Genomic DNA, 11,459 nt, shown 5'->3' with positions numbered 1-11,459 from the left:
TGGAGTCGCTTACTAAACAACTGATTGCATTTATTTTAACATCAGTATGAAACAATATTTTGTTTAAAAATAATTAATTAGTCAATGCCAATTATAAGCAGCCAGACCAATTTCTTACACTTATATTCGCAATAGCTGTTCGATTAAATTTTGTAAAAAAGATTTCGCTCAAGGCTTACTCGCCATTAAGGCTGTGGCACACAAAAAAGTTAAGCAAAATCTAAACAGTAAACGAATTAAATTATAGTAAAGATAATAAAGGTTATATTTAATCAGTAGTAAACATGTTAATGACTAAAACTAGGACACTCAAAAAAACTTAAGCAGTAAAATGTAAGCAATAAGAGCAAATCAACATTTTTAAATTTGCTAGTGTTAAGGGGTCAATCATTATGTCAATCAGTATACATTTCTTTAGAAATGCGGCAGTACATAATAAAATAAGCAATACATAGCAGTATATAGCAATATATTAATAATACTTAGCAATGTCGTGCGCAATAGATGGCAATATATAGGAAAACAATATAATAGTAATACTAGCATTAAAGTGTGTTGTATTGCTATAATTAGCAATTACTGTACATTTTTGTTTAGCACTGGTTGACTGACCTCTCGGCTACTGCTTACGTTATTGTCTTATGACTCTGTGATTTCCTTATTGCTTACGTCTTATAGCTTTGCGTTTTCTTTTGCGTGCCATGGCCTTTATTATCTCAGATTCTCATGTCAGAAGTGAGACAGCACAATATAAACTCTTGTAAATTATATTTGAATAGAAATATATTTTAATAAAACAATATTTGCAATCGGTAGAATAGACTTATCAAATATACCAAAAATTACCTTCTTGTTTTCGGGAAGAAATTAAATTAGATTTATTTCTATTATTATTTTGACAATTTGTCATAGTTGTGAACATAATTCATTTCGATTTTGATTTAATTAATTTTCAGGTACATGATTATTTTACAAAAGAAAAGCTCGATATATTTTGCAATGAGAAGTTGATCTTATCGATTATGTTGTTTTTATAATATTGTAAATATATATTTTTACATATTGTATATTTTGCAAGAATTTTTATTACATATTTTCTCGCTTTGACTTGCGATAATATAAGATAGTAATGGTAGTGATTGAACAAGAATTTTATTGTTGAAAATTTTAGAAAAATAAATATTTTTAGGTAATAAGAAAATTCTTATTAGAATTAAATCCATTTATTACCGAATACTATTTAATATCCATTTAATACAGATTAATTGGTGCAGGTTTTTAACTAAAATATGAATTTTGTTTTATCTCGTAAAAAATTATGTATATATGTTATTTATTCTAATGTGATCCTACGGTACTCGTTTATTTATCCGGTATGGGATGCTACGCAATCAGCGCTTCCGTGTCGAAAGAATAGCACACGTCGGCTAATATTTTTATCACATATGTATAACTTGCATGTGTATATATACGTATAAGTGTGTCTAAAATGTGTTGTAAAAATGCGTGCCATGTAACGCAAACTGTATCACTCACGATAATTCTGTACACTCATGTTCGCGTATCGTAAATTTTTCTTTCATTACTCAGAAAGGCCATGCCTTGATCGTATGATGCAAACGAGTAACTAATAGCATTATATCTAGTTTATGTATTACGTAACACGTCGCGCTTTCATCAGTCTCGCTCTTTCGTTATCTTGGATAGCATTGGAATATCATTATTATCAACAGGAATTGACTGAACTCTCAAAAAACATTTGAATTTCAACACATGAATCTGTTTCGTGTGCCAATATAATTTCTGGGATATACCGAGTACTTTTATGGAGTTTCACCTCCGTGCGAGAGACACACGATGGAAAAGCAGACTCGCGTTGCAAACCTGTAATCTTATTAATGCGATGCAAATTAATGCGAAGTATGATGTTAATTGTTATCATCAAACATATCATCATTATCGTAATAATTTTCTTTCATGCGGTTTATATTCATTCTCACGTTGTTTGTCTTCACTTCGTCATTAGGTACTTTTGAAATTCAACAACCTCGTGAAAGCAAAGTGAATCGGTTAGTAATTGCCACTTGACATCGATGTCATAGAAAAATTTCAATGGAAATGATAGAAAAGAAAAAAATATTCCATCGTCGAACGAACACATTGATAATTGCGATTTCTTTCCTCCTTCGATCACGTCGCGAGAAAGCGCTTAAGAAAGCGGAAACAATTCAAGCTTTGTCTTATACAGAAAACGGAAGTCTGACGGTAGAAACGCGTAATTTATGTATCGATCGGGAAAACTATTTTCATCATTAAGAGACGTCAGTTACATTTCAATTATCACGAACGAATCCATTTTTGCTCATAAAATTTAAATACGATCTCGGCGCGACGAGTGATTACTTATACTCGAACTCGCGTTTGAAGAGATCCTCTTCGGAACAGTTCATTGAGAAATCGCAAAGTTTCTCAACAATCACTCGTATATCCCGCTTTTATTTCTCTTCGTAGGAGAGGAAGTGGCAAAGAAAATCTGGAAATCTATAAAAAATATAGATCCCAATGCGTGCGAACGTCGTGCTATCCTCGTATTTGATTACTACTTTACATCACAGAAATCATGCCGTACAGACAACACATGCACGCTCGTCTCCGTTTTGTGAGCGGCGAGAAGCGAGTTCTTTCCTCATCTCATTTTCCACTGTCTTCCTCTTTCTAACGGCTACATATCGCAATCATTGCGAAACGTTCCCGTGCTCATTATCACTCGGTCGATTTCTTTCGATTGCCCGTTCTTGCACTTCCGCATTTTCGCCGCGAGAAAAAATCCTTTCTCCCGCACGTGTTTCCCTCGCTCGATGACCTGCTTCTGATTTCACGACTCGCAGTCTCACGTGAGCGCGACAAGTTTAATAAATTATCTATCTGTATATACGTTCCATGCTGCGTATACTACCGGTGGCCCACACTGAACTTTCCAATCCAGGCCACTTAATGTTTTGAGTGTAAACAGATACATACATTATTACATGATATTTCATAATGTCATTGATTGATGTGTTCACGCTATGCATTTTAATCATATATTACATATACGATTACGTAGAGCAGATATATCACATCGTGTATCATCGGTGACTTGGATGGAAAGTTACGCAAAAATGGCGTGGCATAGTTATATGGTAAAGAATTGGAAATAATTATAGACGTAATAGATAGTGATTCCCTCAGCATCTGTGCTCCATTAGAAAGAATTGAACATATCAGCATCTCTCTTTCTTTAATTCTATCAACATCTCTTTTCAACTCGATAATTTAGAGAGAGAAAATGATATGATTCAAATTACCTCTTTTTAAATCGATGACAATTTCATAGGAATAAGCAGTATATTCTTGTTATGCTTTTAAAATAATTTAGATAATTTTATATGTTTTTCTTTGAAAGTCCGCGATGACATTGGAGAAATGAGCGAATTGCGAGAAACTACATACGAATAATTTATCATTTTTTCATTTATCGATAAAAGCCTCTTGGCAACACAGATGTATTATTGCTTCGTCTATCATTTTGTCAGCGTGTAAACAAATGAAATTTTTTTCCTGCTGCTAGAGTTATTTATGGAATTGGACGTTTATCATTTGAATAATACCTTAGCATCGCAATAGTCTTGAAAGCGTGAAATTAGCAAAATTGATAGACAATTCATACATATATGATGCATTCGGAGAGACGCTATTAGCATTAATTCTGTCATGTTATCTTTGTTGTTTATTAGATATAAAACAAGGATAGAATGACATAAATAACGCTAATAGTATCTTCCCGAACGCACCTATACACTTGAGTTATTGTTCTATTTATACCTGTTCGATAACTAATGATTGAAATTTGTATATTAATGTGTGTGTGTGTGTGTGTGTGTGTGTGTGTGTGTGTGAGAGAGAGAGAGAGAGAAGGAGGGAGGAAAAGAAAGATGGAGGAAAATAGTGTAAAGTACAGGGGCTCGATTATTATTGGGACTATTGGGATTTATTTATAATATCGCTACGATAAATGGCTGAACTTATAAGTGTGGAAAAGTGATGTTTTGACGACGAAATTTGTGCTGAATGCCATTTTGTTATTATTTGCTTAATTGTGACCGGTCTCGTACTTATGAAAGTCCTAAAAATGGACGGAAACTATAGTTGTCCTGGAATTTTATACGTAAAAGGATATATTTCATTCATTTCAACAGCTGTTCAAACTATGTATTTCTGCCCGAAATTAGGCTTATTTTACCTACCTTTTATGACTATTTACTGACTATTAAGGGAGAAAAGGAGAATTTCTGCTCATTTTTACAGGTATTTTAAAGCAATCTCGTCATTTAGATTTATCCAAATTGTCTTTATTTACAAATGGCTTGCAGTATAAATTTACATGTCATTCCTCGCTTTTGACGATTCCAACATAGCCGCCCCAACTCTTCAGCAGTCTTAAAATTGTGAAATTTGCAAATTGATAGCCATCTCATATATGTATAGTGTAACTAGATATTTTCGAATCTAAAGCGAGAAACTTTATGTTAAGAAGATGAGAGAGAATATTTGAATGTAAAGAAAGTATTTAATTCAATAATAATAATAATTTATTTTAAAAAATAATACAATCATTTATATTTTGACATATTTGGTGAGGCAACAAAGTAATCACTTCAAAAGCGAAACTGTCCGGGATGTCTGGTCTTTAATTATACATGATGTCTTTATTCATACATGTCTTCGTATATACTGAATCTGTTCGAATGAATAACTAATTTATATATTGAAACAGGATAATAAGATAATCTTTTATTTTTACATTTACTGCCAAGAAATAATTTAAAATTCTATTCTAATTGTACCGATATAACGAACTGATAAAAAGATAATGGGAAAATAATTCTCGATAATACAAGTAAGTAATTTATCGAAGTTATATTGTCAAAATTTGACTGCAACATTTTTTAATAACCTGTGAGTACCTACACTTAAATGAATGTCAAACAGTACAATAAACAGTTTAATAAATATATAGATTGCACCTGGGCATTTCGATCGATCCAAGGATGACCATGAACTCTAACATGCAAATCGATTTGTTCATGGAATGCACGTGTTCACTTCTTTATCAAATTATAGATAACAAAACGCAAGAAATACTATACAATATTGACTGAGTTTGAATTATTTAGCATTGTTTTAAATATGGAAATCAAGAATAAGTATATTTTCGACATATTATACTGTTTTATTTAATGGTCTTTTATTGCCATTTCTTTTTTTAAGCTTTTTTATACTTTTTCTTTATGAAAATAAAATATTGAATGCACTCACTATATTCAAAACAACACTAAATGCACTAATCTCAGCAAACTTTTTCTCTAAATGCGCGTCAAAACGTGCGTCATCTTTTACAAAATATATAAATATAATTAAACATTTAATAATATTTGGTATTAATCGCGTCATTTCCCAAAAATAAAGAAATTATTGACCAATCCAATATACATATATATCTATGTATGTGTATATTATATATACAATATATATATATATATATATACATTCGTTCGATATAAGCGGCATTAATTTCGCTGGTTTATAATCAGATATCATTTATTTCGACAACAAAAATCAGGCTTCAAAAATTTAACATTTATATTGATTATTGCGCGCTTGTATTACCTTAAAGTAACTTACGATCAACTTATATAACTTGTGTATTGCACATTTTTGCTAAATGTTACGCTTGATCAAACGAGAAAATCTTGAAAATAATTAATTGCATAATTTTTTTCCAAATATTACATCAGTACATAAATATTACATTAATATATTATACATACATATTTCTAAAAAATTTTATAACATAAAATAAAAACGCAATTTATTACAGTTTCGATTTTTTTATATTATTTTATTATTTTTTTTATTATTTTATATGTACAAAAATCATCACATTACTATGGAGTACGATTGCGAAATAAACATAAATAGAAATAGCACAGAATTCTCGCGTGATTTATCGTCATGCGTACCGAAAATCGGATTCGTCATGCATACTGAAAATCGGAATCGTCATAATGGAAAATCATGATTGTGGAAAGAGTAGACATCTCTTTAGCATTCGAAGGTCCGACATATAGTTTACCCTACTTTTCCCTATCGCGCTTAATTTGCGCGATGACTTCACAGCCGCAACGAGAACACAATATTAACACATTTCTCTTTGCATTCACAATAATGAATGTCACGTGCATTGATTGTGACTAACATGTTAGGATTTTACGCTAACTCATTGCAAGAGAAAAAAATTTTGTTTTGACTCGCAAGATTTGAGAGAGTTTATAATAGGTCTTCTGTCTTCTTATTCTGCAATTTTAGTCATGAAGAAAGGTCGATTGAATAGAAAGCAAGATAGAATAAAAACGAATCACGAAAATATCCAGTGGGATTTATTGAACGAATAAAGTTCAATGGTAGCAATAAAATATATTATAGTATTAAGAAAAACAGTTTTAAGTATCTCGAAACTGATGACTGGAAAATTACCCAAGGCAATTCAATAAGTTACTCACTGTGAGAAGCTTGGAAAATAGCAAGAGAGTTCAAATGATTTAATCAAGAATAAATTTCAAGCGTATAAGAATGTCTTTCACTTTCATTCGCAGCAAATTTGCGTGACGGACTTCCTGATTTCTTTTTTCAATGAATTTAAAAGATCGCATTTTTCTTGTTAAAAATTTTGTTAATTGAATTTTCTTTTTCTACGAATAAGAAGCGAGTTTTCACCGAGTCAGTTTTGCTTTGGACAATCGATATTGTTACCGCATTCTATCGATCCATTGTCGTGCAGCTTTATGCATTCCTGTTATTAAAATGCAATAGCCAATGCAGTTCCATGCACTGTTCAATTAATAGTCAGTGAATTATACCATAACTAGAACTATCATATCATATAACTATATATCATTTATTCTTTGGCAGCTATAATTGCATATGTGATTACGTGAATAATTAGATGCTACTACAATTTATGAACAGCAGTGAAAGCTGTAAAAGAGAAAGACTTGAAAGACATTCTCATTAAAGGAGATCATATAAGTTTTTTGGTTTCAAAAAACTTATATGATCTCTTTTAATGAGAAATTATCGTAAATTTTGATATTGTTGGCGTTTGCTTCTAATAAAAATAAATATTTCTTTATCTAACAATTTTATTTTTTTTATACAAAATTCATTTTCTTGCCGATAACCGCGAATCTTAGCACTGATTTATGTTACCATACAAAACTAACGGAAAATATTGATCGAGAATACTGATGTGTATTCATATGTATTTCTTTGAATAATGAGCAATAAACATTTTTTCGTAAATTCGTTTCATCCAGGACTTTATTCTGTGCTTCACTAATACTGCGACTTCTTATTATTATCTATAAACGAATTTAACGATGCGGCACATTTTCGCTAATTTATCTTGTCTGAACGCTGAAGTGCGTAAAAATTCATTTTTAATCTTTTTTCTGTTCTAAAAAATTATGATAATCTGTAAAACGCAAATTAAAAATGCAGATGTATTTAATTAAGATGTTTTTATCTATTTTAAATGTCGCCATTTGCATTTTACAGCGATGATTAATGAACAAATTTTCTTTTTTGTACATGTCACTTGTATTTGACATGTCTTATTGGCATATTGGAATACCATTGCAACGTCGTAATTACAAAATAATATAAAACTCGACTTGAGTGAAATTTATATCTCAACTTTTTTTTCAATTGCTTAAAGTTTACTCAATATTAATAGAATATCGTAAAGAAAGTGTACACACAAATAAGGATGGAATTTAGCTCATCCTAAGTGGGACGCAGTGGATTTAATGTTTTTGGAATGTAATTTCTGAAAATTTAAATTAATTTTATCTTATTCAATAATTTTTTGTGAATTTTTTGCTGCAATATTTTCTTAAATTTTAAGAACTTTAGGTATTTGCTCATAAGAGAATGACGTAAATAAAATAATAATACGCGTGCACCATAATACTTTATACTAACCGTATTATTTTGAAGAAGAATTTTTCATGTTTTGATAAAGATAAGCAAATGTAGTCATAATCCTTGATCTGTTTTAGATATAAACCAACGAGGTTGTGGGGTTTCAGCGGCCACGTACAAACTATCATCCACAGCATTATAGGCCGTGTTCGGTGTCCTTGGCCCATTGGAGAACGTGTATACATTGGTCTTCCCGATGGGACCACCCTTACGTACGATCTTTATCAACCACTGACTAATGGACATGAAGGTATTATTTATAGATTAATAATAAAAATTAACAATTTTTTACAACTAATTTATATTATTTTTTTCTTAGAAAACGCTTTAAATGTCTTTAATAATGAAAAGTTGTTTTTCAAATTAGATTTCCCCAATTAATAATTTTTACTTCAGATGACATAACGATAGCCATCTGTCCTGGTATTGGCAACAGCTCGGAGAGCGTGTACATTAGGACATTCGTGCACTTTGTGCAATGTCATGGATATCGATGCGCAGTACTTAATCACGTCGGGGCCCTTTCAAGTGTCAAGATTACGGCACCCAGAATATTTTCTTACGGTACGTGTGGCAATCGATAAAACTTATCTTACAAGGACGAGGTAATCGATTGAGAAAAATTGGCGGATAATAACTACTTCCTATATCGCGCAAGTATGTACACATCGCAAGAACGTTAAATAATTATATAGCTATAGAAAAACCTATCCCGATGTAGATTCGTGAAACTTTCCGGGTTACACTGTTAGTACGTCTTACAATTGTATTCATAAATATGATTATAATAATATAATCGATATAATTGATAAAAAAATTTTTTAACAAGAATAATGAAGAAATTGTAATCAAAATTATGCATTTATACTTTGCATTCTATATCTTTTTCTTTAAATACATATTTCTTAAATAAAATTTTATTCATATGTTTACAGAAATACTTTTTTTTATTTTACAATGTGCATTTTATAAACAGGTCACACGGACGATTATAGCGCGATGCTACAACATCTAGTAGAACAACATCCTAACACCAAAATAGTTTGTATCGGATACAGTTTAGGTGGTAATTTAGTAACAAAATATCTAGGAGAACGCGGTTCCAACAAATTATCTAATATTATAGGAGGGATATCGATTTGTCAAGGATACAATGCTCTCAAGTAAGTATAAATGGATATTTTTGATTTACAATTAAAATGAATTGATAAGAGGAATATTATTTACACGTTTTTTTTCACAGGGGAACGAAAATTCTATTAAATTGGCAGAACTTTAGACGTTTTTACCTCTATGTAATGACTGAATCGATGAAGAATCTTATTCTAAAACACAAAAATATGCTTTTGTCCGAAGATGTAAAACAAAGATGTAATTTGAACGAGCGAGACATAATTTCTGCTGCGACGTTACCTGAACTGGACGAAGCTTATACGAGAAGGGTAAGTTTAAAACTTTCTTTTAAACACATATATAATTATAAAATTTAAATAATGGATCCAATTTTTATAAAATATTTTGTTATTTAGGTACACAATTTTAGGTCTGTGCAAGAATTGTACAAGTGGAGTAGTTGTCTCTTTTATCTAGATAGCATTACAACGCCGATGGTATTCATCAACGCGTTAGACGATCCCATCGTGCCGGAGGTGTTGTTAAATCCAATCAAAGACCACGCGGGTGAATATCTAAACATGTAGTTTGCATGTATACGAAAATAAATAATAAAAAGAAATATACTAATCTCTCATATTTTTTTAATTTCAGCAAATCACTTAAATACATTGTATGTGGAACTAGCTCATGGAGGTCATCTAGGTTTTTACGAAGGTGGTCTTCTGTATCCAAATCCTATAACATGGCTGGATCGAACCTTAGTGTCCCTCGTGGGATCTCTGACTCTAGCGCACGCAGACAAGGCTCTTAAAGCCTCTTAACCCAATTTAGTTTGGTCAATGTATTTCTGTTATTGAACATTTATCGATATTGTGTCACACATTCTGATGTTGTGAGATCAAGCACTGTGCACCTGATTCATGTTTAGATCGGAGAGATTTATAACGAGATGAACTGCAACAAGATTTGCAATGAAAATGGAAACGGCAGATTGTAATTAATAAAAGTATCTGGTACATGCTTTGATTGTTTCACGAAGTGAACAGACAGTATCTTTCACAAACGATTCAGAGGGACTAAATGATAAGCGCGACTGTAAAATAACAAACGTTTGCTCACTAACATTTTTTAAATTGAGTATAGTCCAGGAAAGCTAGCCAAATTGCGTAACCCTTTATATGTAGTCATAAATAGTAAAATTTTTATTATGCAATGTGGCACAATCAAAATTAGCTTAATTATTTGAAAAAGGGAGTAGAAACGAAATGAATTTTCAATATTTTACTAAATACTAACGCTTCTTTCTCAGGGATCTTCTATAGGGCAACGATTTGATAGTAGGACTTTCAATGGTCCTTAACAAGTTACTAGAGATGCTCTGTATAAGGATTCAATCATGAATACACGTTGGATGTGAGTTTAATGCAATACAGAGTTTTGTGTACTTTTCACTAAGAAAACTTGTATTTATGTACAATATGTATTAATGTAAGATGTATATCGACTTAAAACATATTTATAAGCACATCTTAAATGTGTTTATTCTAAGACCAGTATTTATAATGAATTCTTATATTTAAGATCACTTTCAGTACAGTCTTAAGATGTAAGAGCATGAACTAATCACAGAGCCGAAGATATTAGAATCTTGAGACATTACTTAATACAGTCTTGAAATAAGAACTCTATGAATATCGACCTAAGATTATTAGCTTTATCGATATGGAAGGCTTACTGCTGTTGTATATATACAATAAATGATGTACGTTATTTATTAATCCGGAATTGATGATAACGTTAAATTTGCAAGGAAACCTATTAAATCAAATTCAGTATTCAAGTCTAAAATATAAGTCTGAAATTGTAAGTATACTTAAATATATACACGAAATTTTGTAAATAATACATTTTTAGCTAAAATTACAGTAAATTACTACGAAAAGTATTGAGTTTAACAAATTCAACATTATTACTGCCGGATTAATGCAAATACTAGTTTACAAAGTTTTGTGCAAGAATATGACAGCTGTTTCTAGGATAATTTCCAACATTGAGTACGAATCTACCATTGAAATGTTTCCATCTGATTTTTGAGATATAAGAAAAGACTTTCCAATATATACATTAAAATTTTATTGAAATTAGAAAACAAATCAGAAGTGTTGAGTGTAATTTTTTTTTTTTTTATATGTAACTTTGGAGCAGTTTTACATATTAGAGTTCAGCAGTAGCCACCTAATACATTTCTGTTCTAGTATCCC

At 31.0% G+C, this 11,459-nt stretch overlaps 1 protein-coding gene across 4 annotated transcripts in view; it reads left to right on the top strand.

The window, feature by feature from the left end:
- Nucleotides 1–11,417, top strand: part of LOC108751152 (abhydrolase domain-containing protein 2) — a 16,535-nt gene extending 5,118 nt beyond the window's left edge. For all 4 annotated transcript variants that reach the window (XM_018491204.1, XM_018491205.1, XM_018491206.1 and 1 more), the window contains exons 4-9: nucleotides 8,160–8,332; nucleotides 8,479–8,646; nucleotides 9,059–9,245; nucleotides 9,326–9,524; nucleotides 9,612–9,762; nucleotides 9,850–11,417. In XM_018491204.1, coding sequence (XP_018346706.1) covers nucleotides 8,160–8,332; nucleotides 8,479–8,646; nucleotides 9,059–9,245; nucleotides 9,326–9,524; nucleotides 9,612–9,762; nucleotides 9,850–10,019 — 1,048 coding nt within the window. In that variant the 3' untranslated portion in view covers nucleotides 10,020–11,417. The remainder of the gene's footprint in view (nucleotides 1–8,159; nucleotides 8,333–8,478; nucleotides 8,647–9,058; nucleotides 9,246–9,325; nucleotides 9,525–9,611; nucleotides 9,763–9,849) is intronic.
- The last annotated feature ends 42 nt before the right edge of the window (nucleotides 11,418–11,459 follow it).

The sequence above is a fragment of the Trachymyrmex septentrionalis genome, unplaced genomic scaffold (genome assembly GCF_001594115.1).
Source record: "Trachymyrmex septentrionalis isolate Tsep2-gDNA-1 unplaced genomic scaffold, Tsep1.0 scaffold40, whole genome shotgun sequence".
Taxonomy (NCBI): Eukaryota; Metazoa; Arthropoda; class Insecta; order Hymenoptera; family Formicidae; genus Trachymyrmex; species Trachymyrmex septentrionalis.
The sequence above is the reverse complement of the archived record's forward strand: the minus strand, read 5'-3'. Positions and strand labels throughout refer to the sequence as shown.